This window comes from Zophobas morio, unplaced genomic scaffold, assembly GCF_036711695.1.
Source record: "Zophobas morio isolate AGI-343-1 ecotype UQ-CSIRO unplaced genomic scaffold, CSIRO_AGI_Zmor_V1 ptg000016l, whole genome shotgun sequence".
Taxonomy (NCBI): Eukaryota; Metazoa; Arthropoda; class Insecta; order Coleoptera; family Tenebrionidae; genus Zophobas; species Zophobas morio.
In genome coordinates, this window is record NW_026972121.1 from 3188634 (window position 1) to 3205259 (window position 16626).

Below are 16626 nucleotides of genomic sequence, written 5' to 3' on the forward strand. Positions count from 1 at the left end.
ATTTTTAAATGGATAAACAAGGCCTTGAAGGGCTACCTGGTTTTAGATTGTCCTCAATCTATCCAAAATCCTTCGTTTCTGTTTTCTCAATCTAGCACTCTTTTTACGACAGCTGAATCTATCCAACGTACTCAAAAGATATAGAAGTCTGTTCCATAAATTTAACGAAAAATTGCCTTCTACTAAAATTTGTTCATAAACTTTGTCTTAATGGCTTCAACAACAAAAATAATTTCTAAATCTATACAAGGGTTCTTCAAAATTTCCATTGTCGTGGTGTAATCAGAGAGGGCTGGGGAAATCGTAGGATCTGGGATGCTCTGGTGAGGGTCACTTCACGAAACAGAAGCAAGTCTCGGATTAAAAAAAACGAACGTCTGTACACTGTAAAATAGTAATTAGTATTAATATTAATAATTGCAAGTTGATGAGTCGACTTCACGAGGTGTAACAGTAACAAAACATAAATTACACATTTGACACGATGACGTCCCTTGGGAGGTAAAATACATAAATGTATATCAGTGTTACCAAATATAATTTATTGTCCTAATTTACTTTATCCACTTTTTCAAATTCCCTAATGGAAGTAATAAATACCGATTCACTGGTACCTAATCAGTTTCGCACCACCCCAATAACACCAGCCTCCACATGAACATATATTAATCATTTCCATATATCATATAATTACATCCCACATAAAGTAACTATTGAGTGTAGATACAAAACCCTATCATAAACCCGCTCCCACCCCTTTACGACGGCGGCGGTGGCGGTGGCGTGGTCAACAAACTGTTAACATCAATCCCTGGCGGCGGCGGCGGCGGACAATTCCCCGGCGGCCACGAGAACGCCGTGGCTTGCCACGGCGCCATCCCCGCTGCCGTCATCGTGCCGTTCGTAGTGCCCGCCCCCGGCGGCGGCGGCTGGTTGTTCGCCCCCATCCACTGCATCATCTGTGGGGGACTCGACGCGCCTGGCGGCGGCGGCGGGGGCATGATTCCCGGCGGGCCGGGCTGCCACGTCATCGTTTGAGTCACGCCCCACGGGGGCGGCGCCATGCCGTTCATGCACGGAATGGTCGTCGGGGTGGGCATCGGGGGCGGCATCAGCGGCCTGGGGGTCATTTGCGCCTCAAACAGATTGAAACTGCTGGTTTTGCGAGTGGTGGTGGTGGTGGTGGTCTCGGTTTTGACAGCGTCGGGGGGCGGAGCCTCGCCCAGTTCGGCCATCAGCGACATGTATTCTTCGTCGATTTTGGCTTTGTCGCCCTGGGCAGGGGGGCCGCCTTGACCCGGGCGCTTCTGGCGGCAGTCGCGGGCTATGTGGCCGGCGGCGCCGCAGCTCGAGCACACGATGTTGTTAGTGACGTTGGGTTTGTCTGGGCACTGAGGAGAGAGACAGGTGAATCAAACGTTAAACGATTTTCGAGAAAATCAGACTTACCAGCCACGATTTGTGGTCAGTGGCACCACAATTGTTACATCGCATGCCGTCGTTTTCCCGAAGGGTGCCATTGAGCTGAGCGAGTTCTCTCAGCTGCATGCGTCTGAGGTCGTTCTGGTTTTCAGGCACCTCAACCCCTTGTCTGATGACCTCTTTAATCTGAAATAGTCGTCAATACGGGACAAAATCGTCTAAATTAATACCCACCCTTTCCACAGCCTTCTTCACACACTCGGGATTCGTTGCTGTTATATAAGCATGCAACGGTTCGTCTTCGCCCGGAAGCGGTTGACCATCCTTCCGTCCCACTTTACCCTCTTTCACACTACCTTTACCCCTGATAATGATTTTCGCCCCTGTTTCTTTTTCCATCGCTGTTAAACACGACCAAATAACAAAAAAACTTAGTCAAAAACACGTACTTACTCTTCAGAGTGTTACCTCTAGGACCAATTAACAAACCTACAAAATTGATTTCAGGGTGTTCTTCTTGCGGGATCATAACTTTGTCACTTACTCTTACGACCGGGGGTCTGCAACTACATTACAAGCGTTAAAGAAAATTCCGTGAACGCCAGTGGTTTTAGCTTACTTATAATCCATTGGTGGTTTGAAATCAGGATTGATTTGTTGCATTCGCAGAACAAGCGCATGCCGCTCTTCCTCTAATTTTTTTCTAGTGCGAAATTCTCTCGTGTTCAGGCGCTTACCGTCGCTGCTGTAAATCGGTTCAGGCGACGGAGATCTGCACATAGAAGAAAAACACAAAATAATAATAAGAAAAACGCGCCTCTGCCCAAGTCAAAAATTGCGCGAAATTTTTGATTTGTGGCGCAGACACTTCTTTTCTTATTCTACCTAACTAAATCAAGGGATGTGTGGTTATGTCACTGATTTTGAGCGACACAAATTTTGAGCAAACGCTAGTCAGACGTGAGGGACCGGGAAATGAAAGTCAATCACGAAAACTAGCTGAAGACAAGAAAAACTGGATTTGAAGTGTGACATTACAATAATTTGAAAAAAACAAAAACAAACAAACAGTTTTTCTTGTGTTATGATCCAGTTACTGAAACTTCAATCTACTGATATTATTTTTGTGTAATGCAACTTTAAGTTCGAAACCTAAAGAGAAAAATTCATTAGTTGCTGTAATAATAAAGGATTATTAACTCGCTTTCTTGTTATAGCTGAAAGTAAATATTTATTAATTGTTTTCAGTGTAGTACCAACTGCTGAGCCTTGGTGACAAATGCTCTAGCACTGAAATTTGGACCCAACAAATCCTGTAACAAAGTCAATTTTGGTACACTATTTATTGGGTGTTTCTAAATGAATATCTGACAAAACAATCAGAAAACGTAAGATACTAAAAATAAATAGATCAGACATCTATTCTTGACCCCCCTTACTCTAATCCCAGCTGTTAAAATTAGTAAAACGTTCTGATTTTCAAATTGTAAACAAAATGTCAAAGACACTTACAACACCCACACTAGTCGGGGTCAGTGACAAATTTACTATCAAGCTGTCTATTTTTAGTGCGAAAATTATGGCTCCACAGGTGTAAACAACACGCACTTTATTCCTAACATTAAACAACACCCTGTAGCCTTAACTTTCCCTAAATTGAAATTAAATTGAAGTTAAAGTGTTGCCTTTTTTACTCTAAATGATAAAAAAATAAAACATTATATTGACTGGTATCGGTGCCAAACCGCTGACGATGTTCTGATGTTGGTAATAAGGTTGGTAACACTTCACCTTTCCTCAGGATTGGCTGGAATCCCCAGGTCTCCGGAGCGCAGTTTTCTACTGACTTCCTCAATCTGGAGCTGAACTGTAATAAAACGGGTTAGAGGAGGGCAAAAGCCCTAGAGTTAGATTTTGTTCAAAAAGTACAATCTAAAATGTGAGCTAAATGTAAAGAAATAATTTTTGTTACGTCTGAGAAAATTTAGCGTGATCTCTGAAACATCTAAATCATGATTATATCAATACATTTGGTACTAAGTGGGCGACTATAAGGGAACAACGTCCACGATTTCGCGACCTTCCCATGTAACCACCCATGAAATTCACAGAATTTCATACTTACAAATCTTTTGTTGTATTGATACATCCTTTTGAATCCAAAATTCGTTTTTCAACTGCCGCCACTACTTACCACGTTGTTTTTTTTTACATATAAAACTAACTATCTCTAGTCTTAGTTCTATTTTTTTTTTTTTTTAAACGGAAGAAAGTAAAGGGACTTACGTAAATAAGCTGTTTCCTGGTTCTTGTCCAAACCAGATGGTAGGATCGTGGGCATGCCTGGAATAAATATCTTGTCGTGTTCGCCCCCAGCCCATCGCGAACGCTTCTTTCGCTTCCTCGTGCCGTCGTCATCTTGCGCACCTAAACAAAATCAACAATTTACAAAAAATCAAAACGGGAAAATTTCTAAATCATACCGTTTGCTTGGTTCGCATTGGGGTCGATCTCCTTGGGGGCTATCAACGACGCGAAATTCCTCGTCGCCGCGATCGTGGCGAGCGTATCAGCGATCAGTTTCTCGCCATCTGGCTCCGGCGGGGTCTTTTCTTTGCGCTTTTCCCGACTTCTGCTTCTATCTCTATCTCTTCTTTCGCGGTCCCGATCGCGATCGCGGTCTCTATCGCGATGTCGGTCCCGATCCCGGCTTTTCCTCCTGTCTCTCCTGTCCCTGTCGCGGTCGCGGTCCCTATCTCTATCCCGTCGATCGCGATCTCTGCTCCTGTCTCGGTGCCTGGAAGAACCCATCCCGGGGCGCCGCTTTTGGCTGCTTTTGGGCGAAATTGGGGCGCGATTAAACACTTGACTAGTTTCACTGCACGAAATCCAGACGGTGTCCCGGATGGTAATTGACAAGATGGCTACGACGAGTACGAGGTTTTGTGCCAACTGAGGTGTGAAAAATGCACCGAGTGGAGGGGTGGATTAGCAACACTAGAGCGGACTTGGGGGGTCAGACGTGACGAATTATATTCAGCAGACGCAATTCTTTAAAAACAAGCCAAAACAAGCTTGAAAATATAGCACAGACGGTGCTGGTAATTATCGATTTTTGGTGCACGTTGGCAGCAATGATGTTGGTGCGTAGTGAGTCGTGACGTACGTCAGCGGCGTAGGTGCAGGTGTGTATAGCGGAACTAGTGGGAGTTGGATAAAATGGATCAAGCTAAAGGGAAGCTGCGTCGTGTCGTAAACACCCAGTAAGTGCACTGAATAAAGCTATTGGTCACTCGGTGGTGAAATTTAATTTAATTTAATTTAAGAAATCGTACGCCACTGACGTCGTCGCTTGCGACGAGTGCAACTTAGGGATTTTGTTCCGCGATTGGTGGCATTGCGTCACTGGCGGCAAAACTACAATCGTTAGGTAAAAATAAAAATCAAAATTTTGACTCTAACGATTTACGGAGTTAAATTTTCGACTGAGTGGAAATGACGAACGCGCGGAGCGCGTTTTTTTCGTTTAATTTGGGACCGAGTTGCTTTTTTCTAGGTCTACCAACCTATCAAGAAATGTCATCGCCGCCTCAAGAATGTCAACAAACAATCTTATCAAGAGTACAACAATAAAACACCATTAAATAACTGTAAATACGATAATATGGTTTCAACTAGAGGTATTAAGTTAAAGTTTAGTGAAAACGAAAGAGTGTTATGTTATGAGCCTGATCCAACCAAAGCCAAGGTGCTCTACGATTCAAAAGTGAGTATACATAACCTATAAAATCGATCAATCAATAATAAAACTAGCGTTTTTTTAACAATTATGTTATAATGTTGCAGGTACTAGACGTAGTTGTGACGAAAGACCCCAGAGGGAGAAAAACTGTTGAATATTTAATACACTTCCAAGTAACAATAATAGTGTTTGTTTTTTTCCAAATTTAGCCCGACTTTTCCAGGGATGGAATTCCTCATGGGATAGATACGTGGGTGAGGAATACGTATTAAAAGACACGCCAGAAAACAGACAATTACAGAAAGATTTGGCGGAAAAATCACAGTTGCAACTGTAAGTGTAGTAGCGAAGATAGTAGTAGTAGTTTTCTAAATACGCCACCAGAGCTTGCAATCCTAATACCATTAACCCACCGCTTCTCCATCGAATCATCCTTAAGCCGTCATTCCATTTAAACATTCCAGAGGCGCTTATTTATACAGAAGAGACCGAAAAAAGCACAATCGAAAAACCAGCACTGCCCCCTCTTCTGATGACGGCAGCTCCAGTAGCCCCGCCAGAATGGATACCGATGACGGACAAGACGAAACTAGCAGCTCGGAGGACGATTCGTCCATTGAGGACGAAAGCGTGCCGATTGAATTAACCGCGGAACTGCGGACTTTCCTCGAGGAGGACTATTATTTAATTAACACAAAAAATAAGTTGCTTAGGTTGCCGGCGGAACCCAACGTTTTGACTATTTTAGAGGGGTACTGGAGGCACTACGCCACCAATCAGATTTGCGACCTTAACGAAAAGTCGCACTCTAGACACAGGTATCTTTTTCATTCACAAAGCAAGCGCAGACCTGAAGATGTACAAAGAAAGTAAGGCGTAGTATAATTCGTCGTACCACGTGACGCGTTGTAGTTTATCAGTTTGTAGTGAAGTACTGGACGGCCTTAGGATCTATTTTGATTACACTGTTGGTGATTTGTTGCTATATAAAACGGAGCAAGGTCAAGTTGAAACTAAACAAGCCATGTATACCTCAGCGCAGCACCTATTTCAGGATGAATCAAGGTTGGTAACACTGGACACTAGTAAGTTGGCAACTTGATAATGGGGAATTTGCAGCAATAAAAGCAATAATAGTTATATAGATTATATCATGTCTCCTAGTAGTTTCACGGACGAAGATTATCAAAATGATAATCAGCAAGCACTGCAGAGGAAGAGGAGTTTGCGGTCGAGCAAAAATGACACTGTGGCCAATGGGAACTCTCATCAGGACAGCGCTTCCAAAACAAAAACCAGTTCAAGGTTTGATATTTTTATTTTCGCGCCATTTCGGGACAAATGTCATTGACGTGACGTCACTAAAATACGCTGACAGTTCGGCCATAGATTAATATAGCGCCAAATTTAAATAGTTGATGCCAATAAAGAAAAACTTGTTTCACTAGAACTCGTCGCCTGAGAACTTGTTTGATCTACAGACCAGAGCGGGCTCAGGCCAATGTCGACTCTAAGCGTTCAGACGCGATTTGGTTGGTTTGGACTATAATTCTGTGGGAAATAGTTGTTTGGTCGGTTTTTATAACGACTAAGTGAATATTTTTGGTACATATTTTGTGTAACTAAGGATTAATTCTTTATTTGTGTTTTACACTAGCAAAACGTCTTAAACTAAGAATATTGTTAAAATCGTAATAACCCAATGGATTTTTTTCGGGAAAATGTTTTGGAAATACTGTGTTCTCTTTTGTGTGAATTTTTAAATGTTTTTAGTGACAATTTTTGTGGGTGTTTTCGATACACCGTATGATATTAACAGTGAGAAAAAAAAATTAAAAATTAAAATAATCGAAAATTTGACAAAACGACAATTGAAAAACAGAAAATCTAAACCCGGAAAGTCGAAAAAACAAAAGATTAAGAAATCGAAATATTTGGAAAATTCGAAAACTTGAAAAATTGAAATATCGAAGCACTGAAATGAAAAATCCCGGAGTCAAAAATCGAATCGATTTTTTGATTTTCCCATTTCTCAATATTTTGACTTTTCAGTGTTTCGATTTTTCAGATTTTCAATTCAAGTTTTCGAATTTCCGGGTTTTCGTTTTTCCATGTTCTATTATTATTATTCGAGTTCCATTTTTAGACTTTTCGATTTCTCAATTTTTCGGTGTTTTAGTTTCGGCATTTTTCAATATTTCGTTTCTTCAGTTTTTCGACTTTTCGATTTCTCAGTTTTTTATTTTTTCGTTTTTTTAATGTTTTGATTTTTTGACGATCCGGTTTTTCAAATTTTTGGATTTTTCGATTTCTCAATTTTTCAATACATATTTTAATTTTGACCACTTTTGCATTTCTGGATTTTTCAATTTCTCAGTTTATAACGTTTCTAAATGTTCATTTTTACGATTTCCTAATTTCTCAATTCATCTATTTTTTTATTATCCCATTTCTCAATTTTTTGACTTTTCAGTGATTCGATTTTTCAGTTTTTCAATTAAATGTTTTGAATTTTCGTGTTATCTTTTTTCCATTTTTCAAATTTCCTATTATTCGACTTCCAGTTTTCGACGTTACAATTTCTCAATTTGTCAACAAAATTTAAAAATCGAAAAATTGAAAAATCGAAAAAGTAAAAAAGTGAAGTCGAAAAATAGAAACTTTAAAAAATCGAAAAATTGAAAAATCAAAAACCTGAAAAATCAAAAAATTAAAGAATCGAAGAACAGGAAAATCGAAACACTCGTAGGTCAAGAAATGGGAAAATCAATACATCGATTAATTGAAAAATCGAAAAATTGAGAGTATGGAAGTCAAAATTTGAAAAATTAAATAATCAAAAATTAAAAGATTAAGAAATCGAAATATTTGGAAAATTCGAAAAATTGAAAAATTGAAATATCGAAGAACTGAAATGAAAAATCGAGAAATCGAAAAATCAAAAATTTTAAAAATTAAAAAATTGACACATCGAAAAATCCAGGAGTCAAAAATCGAATCGATTTTTTGATTTTCCCATTCCTCAATTTTTTGACTTTTCAGTGTTTCGATTTATCAGTTTTTCAATTCAAGTTTTCGAATTTCCGGGTTCTCGTTTTTCCATTTTCGATTTTTCAAATTTTCTATTATTATTATTCGACTTCCATTTTTAGACTTTTCGATTTCTCAATTTTTCGGTGTTTTAGTTTCGGCATTTTTGAATATTTCGATTCTTCAGTTTTTCAATTTTTCGACTTTTCGATTTTTCGATTTCTCGGTTTTAATTTTTTCGTTTTTTTAGTTTTTGGATTTTAAAATTTTAGATTTTTCAATTTTTCGATTTTTTGTTTTGATTTGCCGATTTTTCAATTTTCAATTTTTCCAAATTTTAATTTTTCAGTTATGAAGACATTACATTTTTCGGTTTCTCTATTTTTCGATTTTTCAGTTCTTTGATTTTTCTGTTTTTCAATTATTTCGAACATTAAATTTTAGTTTTTGTTTCAATTTCTTGATCTTTCGATATTTCAACTTCTTGGTTCTAAATTTTTCAGTTTTCGATTTTTAAAAAAAATTTTTCGGTATTTCAATGTTTTAATTGATCAGTTTCTCGATTTTTCGATTCTGCAATTTTTCTATTTTTTCCGTTTTGACCTATTTCGATTTCTCAAATTTTCGATTTTTCTAGTTTTCAGCCATTCGGTTATTCGATTTTCCATTTTTTTGATGTTTCAATTTTTCAAATTCTCGATTTTTCTTTCATTTTTTGATTTTTACTTCCCGAGCGTAAGCAAAGGAAGTATTGTAATCGAGTCCGTCGGCCGACTCTCTACTTTTACGTTTTCTCGATCTTTCATGATCCCTAGAAGACGAAGAAATAGGTCTCCCATTTCCGTCTGTCTCTCCGTCTGTCCGTCTGTCCGTCCGTCTGTCCGTCTGTCCGTCTGTCCGTCTGTCCGTCCGTCTGTCCGTCTGTTGTCCCGGATTTTTATTAGACAGATAATCTCCGAAAGTACTCGACCGATTGTTGTGAAATTTTGTACTTATATTAAGAATATCATGTAGATGGTAAAACGCTAACCAAAATTTGTCTAATCATCCCCACCACTAAAGCGATGACGTCACTTCAGAATTGTACATAGTAAATGGGTTTTCAATTGTATAAAATAACATAGTCCTACACATGTAGTTTACAACTCTGAATCGACTTTTCACCTGAAACGTCCAGATTTTTGGAAAAAAAATCAAAATTATAAAACAACATTTTGAAATTTAATTTTTAATCTGCTAACCAGAATGCTTTGAAATGTTGCAGATGTTTTAAGGCTATAAAGAGCATCATAAATCTTTAGTCAAAAAATATTTGCTTATCCCCTCCAAAAACTTGATGACGTCAGCTCAAAAGTTTGTGGAATAAATCATATCTAAAATGTACAAAATATGATGAGTCTGTACTTGTCATCTATCACTCCATTCATATTTTTTGGATTTGCATATACAGGGTGACTCAAAAAAATTAATGAATGCGTAAATATATTTTATTGATTTAATCAGGAACTACAAAACCGAATGCTCTGAAATCTTGCAGATGTTTTAAGGTCATAAAGAGCATAATAAAAGTTTAGTCAAAATATATTTGCTTATCCCCTCCAAAAACTTGATGACGTCAGCTCGAAAGTTTGCCGAATAAATCATATCTAAAATGTACAAAATATGATGAGCCTGTACTTGTCATTTATCACTCCATTCATATTTTTTGGATTTGCATATACAGAGTGACTCAAAAAAATTAATGAATGCGCAAATATATTTTATTAATTTAATCAGGAACTACAAAACGGAATGCTCTGACATCTTGCAGATGTTTTAAGGTTATAAAGAGCATAATAAATGTTTAGTCAAAATATATTTGCTTATCCCCTCCAAAAACTTGATGACGTCAGCTCGAAAATTTGCCGAATAAATCGTATCTAAAATGTACAAAATATGATGAGTCTGTACTTGTGATTTATCATTCCATTCATATTTTTGGATTTGCATATGCAGGGTGACTCAAAAAAATTAATGAAGGCGTGAATTTATTTTATCGGTTTAATCAGGAATTACAAAACCGAATGCTTTGAAATCTTGGGAATATTCTAAAGCTATTATAAGCATGGTAAACTTTTGTTCAAAATGTATTTGTTCATCCCTCCTAAAAAATTGATGACGTCACCCTTAAATTTTGCTGAATAAATCCTATCTAAAATGCAAAAAATATGATGAGTTTGTACTTGTGATTTATCATTCCATTCATATTTTTTAGATTTTCTTAAGAGGTGGTTCAAAAAAATTAATGAAGTCAATTTATTTTATTGATTAAATTAAAGGCAACACTTATTATTAGTATTACACCCCAACCAACCCAATTTGGTAGACAAAAAATTTGTTAAAGGAAAAACTCGGTTGAAACATAAGGGTAGCATGCTTATTTACATCGACTTTAACATTACAGATCTGCATTTGTTTTATGCGTTCACTTGGTTCCGCGAATGTGAAATAGACATGTTTATAATCAACCAATTGTGAATTTCACCGTCAAGAATTAAAATAAAACCCAATGTTTTATATAATAAGCGGAAGTCGAAGCAATAAAACCGATGGTCGTTTTGTTTACAGTTTCTCTGTTTGACTCTCAAGTATGCTGTTACGCCTGTCATCTTAAATTAAGAATGTTTATACATACACGATTTTCAGCTGCCTGGGATACGTATACGTGAGTAAATTGTTTCGTTATTTTATTGATTATTACAAATCAATATTCAAAACGACCCAATTCATTTTCCCGAAAATTTGAGAATATAATAATTTTATTCTTAGTATTACACTACATCTATCCCAAACTGATATACGTGTCCTTGCAAAAATGTTGATGACGTCATCGCAATTTTTTTTTAAATTCCCACTACAAAAATGTAATGAGAAAAAACACAATAGGCATGCAGTCGTCAAGTTTCCGACAGCGAGGGAAGTACTGTCTAAACTCTTTAGACCAATTTTTTAAGTTTTCGATTGTTTCAATTTCGGATTTTCGATTTCTCGGTTTTCCCTTTTTCAATTTTACAAATTTTAAATTTTTGAAATTTCCATTTTTCGGTTTTTTGAAGCATCGATTCCTCGATTTTTCAATTTTTCTATTGTTCAATATTTGGCTACTTTGATTTTTCAGTTTTTTAATTTTAGATATTTCCGATTTATCGATTTGTCGATTTTTCAGTTCTCCGATATAGTTTTCAATGTTGCGGATTTTTAAATTTTTCAGTTTTTTGATGTTTCAATTTTTCCTTTTTACAATTTTTCTAGTTTTAAAATTTTTCAAATTTTTGGATTTTTCGATTTCTCAATTTTTCAATACATATTTTAATTTTGACAACTTTTGCATTTCTGGATTTTCAAATTTTCAGTTTATAACGTTTCTAAATGTTCATTTTTATGATTTCCTAATTTCTCAATAAATCGATTTTTTTATTATCCCATTTCTCAATTTTTTGACTTTTCAGTGGTTCGATTTTTCAGTTTTTCAATTAAATGTTTTGAATTTTCGTGTTATCGTTTTTCCATTTTTCAATTTTTCAAATTTTCTATTATTCGACTTCCAGTTTTCGACTTTTCGGTTTCTCAATTTGTCGATAAAATTTAAAAATCGACACATCGAAAAATCCAGGAGTCAAAAATCGAAAAGTCCAAGAATCGAAATATTGAAAAATCCCAAAACTGAAATATCGAAAAACTGAAAAATGAAAGAAAAACTAAAAATGGGAAACTATATCGGGAAATCAAAACATTAAAAAATCGAAAAATTTAAAACGACAATTGAAAACAGAAAATCTAAAACCGGGAAATCGAAAAATTAAAAGATTAAGAAATCGAAGTATTTGGAGAATTCGAAAACTTGAAAAATTGAAATATCGAAGAACTGAAATGAAAAATCCAGAAGTCAAAAATCGAATCGATTTTTTGATTTTCCCATTTCTCTATTTTTTGACTTTTCAGTGTTTCGATTTTTCAGTTTTTCAATTCAAGTTTTCGAATTTCCGTGTTCTCGTTTTTCCATTTGCTATTATTATTATTCGACTTCCATGTTTAGACTTTTCGATTTCTCAATTTTTCGGTGTTTTAGTTTCGGCAATTTTCAATATTTCGATTCTTCAGTTTTTCAATTTTTCGACTTTTCGAATTTCTCAGATTTTTATTTTTTCGTTTTTTTAGTTTTTGGATTTTAAAATTGTAGATTTTTCAATTTTTCGATTGTTTGTTTTGATTTGTCGATTTTTCAATTTTCAATTTTTCCAAATTTTAATTTTTCAATTATGAAGACATTGCATTTTTCGGTTTCTCTATTTTTCGATTTTTCAGTTCTCTTAAAATGATAATTGAAAACAGAAAATCTAAAACTGGGAAGTCGAAAAATCGAAAGATTAAGCAATCGAAAAATTGAAAAATCGAAAAAGTAAAAAAATCGACACATCGAAAACTTCAGAAGTCAAAAATCAAAAAGTCGAAGAATCGAAATTTTGAAAATTCCCAAGACTGAAATATCGAAAAACTGAAAAAATCTGAAAACTGAAATATTCAAAAGGTGAAGTCGAAAAATTGAAACCTTAAAAAAACTAAAAAATGAAAAATCAAAAGCCTGAAAAATCAAAAACCTGAAAAATCGAAAAATAAAAGAATTGAAGAACAGGATATCGAAACCCTGGAAAGTCAATAAATGGGAAAATCAAAACATTGATTAATTGAAAAATCGAAAAATTGACAGTTAAATGTCAAATTTGAAAAATTGAAAAATCGAAAATTTGAAAAACTGAAATATCGAAGAACTGAAATGAAAAATCGAGAAATCGAAAAATCTAAAATTTTATATATTGAAAAATTAAAATATCAAAAACTGAAAACTCAAAAAATTAAAAAAACGACAATTGGAAAACAAAAAATCTAAAACCTGGAAGAAGTCGAAAAATCGAAACATTTAAAAAATTGAAATATGGAAGAGCCGAAATGAAAAATCGAGAAATCGAAAAATCTAAAATTTTAAATATTGAAAAATTAAAATACCAAAAAATTGAGAAATCTAAAATTGAAAAATCGAAAAAGTAAAAAGTCGACAAATCGAAAAATCCAGAAGTCAAAAATGGAAAAGTCGAAGAACAGAAATATTGAAAAATCCCAAAACTAAAGAGTTTATGAAAGTCAAAAATTGAAAAATCGAAATATTTAAAAATCGTAAAATTGAAGAGAAAAACTGAAAACCGAGAAATTGAAAAACTGAGAAATTGTAAAATCCAAAAATTGAACAATAAATAGGAGTAAACTGAAAAGTCCCCAAACTAAAATTTCGAAAAACTGAAATTTCGAAAGTTGAACCAGCAAGAAATTATGGTCGAAACCGGTAGGATGTCGACATTGGCCTGAGTGCGCTCTGGTCTGTAGATCAAACAGGTTCTCAGACGACGAACAATATTATGACATTTTTTTTCTATTGTAGTTAATTTTATTCCTAGCTAACACTGTTGGCAACATAACCTCAAAACTAATGTAACGTTATTTTCATTCTGTTCGCGGGAAAACGGACTATTGTTGTCATTGCAACGCTTTGAGAGGAACCTTCTTATGCTTTCCTCGGGACAATTATGTAACTGTCGTTTTGCTTTTAGTACGGACAGCGGTACCTCTGACAGTTGTGGTTCAATGTCAAGGGCGCTCTCTTTCCGTCTTGTGCCCGAGCACGTCTACAGTCAGCAGCCGCCGCCCCCTTGTTTAGTGTATGGTGCCGTTCATTTAACCCGACTTTTCGTAAAACTACCCGAACTTTTAAACGCCTCAGGGATAGATGAAAATAAGTGGAAAACGTTATTGCAGCACTTGGATTTATTCATAGAGTAAGTGTCAAGATTCCAAGATTCAGTGTGTAGTGTTTGTGTTTTAGTTACTTAAATGACCATCGTGAGTGGTTTGGGGAAAAATTTTATATCGACAAATGATGCAACAATTTTAATAAAAGGTGTATTACCTAAAAGTAAATATTTGGTAACAAATCAATATGACATTATTAGTTATTAGTTCGACATTAAGTATAATTATAAAAAATATAAACTGTCGCTAAGTTCAGATGCTGCGAATTGGTACCTAATTAAGTGAGTATGTTAGTCTTTTATTTTTGTGATTTGTCATAATACTGTGTGAAAAATGAGACTGTAAACTTTTGTAGATAATGATGAGAAAAGTGATTTTTGCATATTTGTTTTTTATTAATTAAGTTGCGGTCAAGTCCGACTGAACCAGTATTCACCTATGTTAAATAATGCACTTTTGACTAGTGAACGAAAGTCCTTGAGTAACGCCTACTTTGACCTGAAATAAGTACCAGGCTTCGACACCGGATTCGTGGAATGTATTTTGGTCGAGCTGGAGGTCGTAGGTTTCATAAAAGACATGGCTTGAGGCCTGGGCGGCTTCGTTCCGGTACTACCCCCCGTCGAAGGACTGCGTTTCACAGTCTTATTGCTAATAGGTGCTTTAGTCGCACTATTACTCTTCACGGGAACCCGCTTCACGGTGCTCGTCGACGCAGAACTATTCAGAGAGCTCCTCGAACTCACTATACTGTTCCTCGAACCGGACCTCTGCACGTTAGACTGTGAGTCAGTCTTTCTGAGACTCTCCGACCTGCGCGGAATCACGCTTTTCTTGGCCGGTTCCTGCACGGTCCGCCTCGTGGGGGTGCCCCTCTCTAGAACACGCCCATATTTGGGCGGGGCTTTCCGCACGATTTTACTCGCAGGCGCGTCGCTGCTCGTCGTGGAGTCCACCGTGCTTTTGCTCTCGAGAGACGACGCTCTCATTGGCTTAGACTTACTAAAGTCGGCGATTACAATATGGGCGGGGTCGTCCGGCTCGTAGTTGCCTCCGGAAGACGCCCCCTGACTCGGCGACTCCGACATCAAACTCTGACTCTCCTCGAACCCTTCATCATTATCATGTTCCTTGTTCTTCCGACTCGGGATATCGATTTTCGTGGATTCGTTGATATCGTTTTTGAGCTGTAAAGCCATTTTGACGTCGTCTTGGTTGACTCCGGTTTGGTGGCGGTGCCTCCGATGTCTCACCTCCGTGTCTTTAAGCTTGTCTTGCCACGCTTTCAGACGAGTTTCTTTGTCTTCGTCTTTTTCGGGCGACTTGACGGCTTCGGGGGCGGGTTCTGGGGGCGACGACAAGTCGTTGTTGTCAGTGCTGCGTTTGTACCGGCGGGTCCGCCGGGCCGCCGAAAACCGGTCGAACTGACCATCACCCAGGACTAGATTGGGTTCGGGCTCGTCGGGACTTGGTAGGGAGTCACGGGGACGACCCATCAAGCGTCGACAAGGACTGGGTTGAGTGGGTTCGCGTTTGTCGACGGGAGTGGGAATGAAGATCTTGCGGGTCGCCGGCGGGGTCTCAATATTGTCTTGATCAATCTCGACTTTGTTACTAATAGTTGGGTCTTCAGGTGAATCTCGGAGTCTTCGGGGGACGTAACCGAGACTAGTCTTCGGGGTTTCGGTGGGTTTGATTATGTATAGAGTGAGTTTGTCGGTTGGGGAGCGCTCCCCGAGAGAGCTAATCAAGTTCTTCCTGTCGTTTTCTTCGGGTTGGATTAGATGTCGTTGTCTTGAGTCGTCTTTAGTTTCTTCAGTACTATTCGGTACGTTCAAAGTGGATTTCCTCCATGCCGATTTGTCTTTGATTTGTGGCTGCGCCTCTTCGACGGCTTCCATAGCACTCACCACATCCGTGCTGTCGATAGTCTTGGACGGCTCCCAGGCCGGGTACACCTTCCGGTAGCTGGATTGGCTTCCACTGTACACCTGTTTTCCTTCCGGAAGGGTGTCCAAAGTGCTGCTTCGTTCGCTCTCGGAGTCCATCTCCAGCGATCTTCGGTTGGTAATGCGTCTAGTTTGTCTCCTGTTTTCGTCGTTCTGGTCGCTTTCACTGGCTTGTAGCCAGGACTCGATTTTCTGGCGCAGCTCCTTGGGTTTGGTTTCTTCTTCGGATAGGATGGGTTTGGACTCGCTTAAGGGGGAAGGTGATGATGGTCGCTCGCGGTCCGAGGTAAAATCAGCCCCTAATAAAGCGGGTCGTTTTCTTTGACTACCCCCGCGGGCTTTGCGCGACCACGACCTATCCAAACTACCCCAAGACCTCCGTTCCCGATTATTATCTTGACCCGAAGCCCGAAGAAAGTCCATCAAGTTTCCTTCATCTTCTTCGGACAAAACGCGGCTTCGCCGCCTCCGCAGACTCCCGTTTGGGGTGATATCGGGCGATCTTTCCTCCCGACCGGTGGCAGAGTCTCCGTTCCCGTTGAACGAACCCAGGCGGCGTCGTGACAATGACGGGGAGCCCGTCACCGACGAAAGCTCATCCTCCGACGTCCCATTCGTAGTTTTCCATCCCTTCAAATCCAT

The 16626-nt window shown here is 37.8% G+C and overlaps 3 protein-coding genes across 6 annotated transcripts in view; 1 reads left to right on the top strand and 2 right to left on the bottom strand.

The window, feature by feature from the left end:
• Positions 1–380: 380 nt before the first annotated feature.
• LOC135129558 (splicing factor 1) lies at positions 381–4521 on the bottom strand. Its single transcript, XM_064056735.1, has 8 exons — positions 3906–4521; positions 3709–3849; positions 3214–3289; positions 2042–2194; positions 1876–1988; positions 1657–1823; positions 1450–1608; positions 381–1391 (listed from the first exon to the last, which is right to left on the bottom strand). The coding sequence occupies exons 1-8, from the start codon at positions 4231–4233 to the stop codon at positions 759–761; spliced, it is 1770 nt and encodes a 589-aa protein (XP_063912805.1). The 5' UTR covers positions 4234–4521; the 3' UTR covers positions 381–758.
• Positions 4522–4589: 68 nt separating this feature from the next.
• Positions 4590–14419, top strand: LOC135129559 (male-specific lethal 3 homolog). 4 transcript variants are annotated; one of them, XM_064056739.1, is made up of 10 exons: positions 4591–4685; positions 4749–4852; positions 4979–5188; positions 5269–5337; positions 5388–5497; positions 5629–6033; positions 6077–6229; positions 6332–6469; positions 13837–14061; positions 14109–14419. In XM_064056739.1, the coding sequence occupies exons 3-10, from the start codon at positions 5087–5089 to the stop codon at positions 14161–14163; spliced, it is 1257 nt and encodes a 418-aa protein (XP_063912809.1). In that variant the 5' UTR covers positions 4591–4685; positions 4749–4852; positions 4979–5086; the 3' UTR covers positions 14164–14419. The 4 variants fall into 4 exon arrangements, with proteins under 4 accessions (XP_063912807.1, XP_063912809.1, XP_063912808.1 ...); XM_064056736.1 differs by having other exon boundaries at positions 4593–4685; positions 6284–6469; XM_064056737.1 differs by lacking the exon at positions 4749–4852 and having other exon boundaries at positions 4590–4685; positions 6284–6469.
• The window catches only part of LOC135129557 (inverted formin-2), an 87659-nt gene continuing 85065 nt past the window's right edge, over positions 14033–16626 (bottom strand). Inside the window, exon 15 of the mRNA XM_064056734.1 lies at positions 14033–16614. Coding sequence (XP_063912804.1) covers positions 14524–16614 — 2091 coding nt within the window. The 3' untranslated portion in view covers positions 14033–14523. The remainder of the gene's footprint in view (positions 16615–16626) is intronic.

Excerpts from the sequence above, each read along its gene's own strand:
- LOC135129559 (XM_064056737.1), top strand. The coding sequence starts at position 5,087 with ATGGTTTCAACTAGAGGTATTAAGTTAAAGTTTAGTGAAAACGAAAGA. Across the intron at positions 6,470-13,836 it reads AAAACAAAAACCAGTTCAAG|TACGGACAGCGGTACCTCTG; the intron begins GTTTGATATTTT and ends TTTTGCTTTTAG. Across the intron at positions 14,062-14,108 it reads CACTTGGATTTATTCATAGA|TTACTTAAATGACCATCGTG; the intron begins GTAAGTGTCAAG and ends TTTGTGTTTTAG.
- LOC135129558 (XM_064056735.1), bottom strand. The coding sequence starts at position 4,233 with ATGGGTTCTTCCAGGCACCGAGACAGGAGCAGAGATCGCGATCGACGG. Across the intron at positions 3,850-3,905 it reads CAATGCGAACCAAGCAAACG|GTGCGCAAGATGACGACGGC; the intron begins GTATGATTTAGA and ends GATTTTGTTTAG. Across the intron at positions 3,290-3,708 it reads CCAGGAAACAGCTTATTTAC|TTCAGCTCCAGATTGAGGAA; the intron begins GTAAGTCCCTTT and ends GTTTTATTACAG.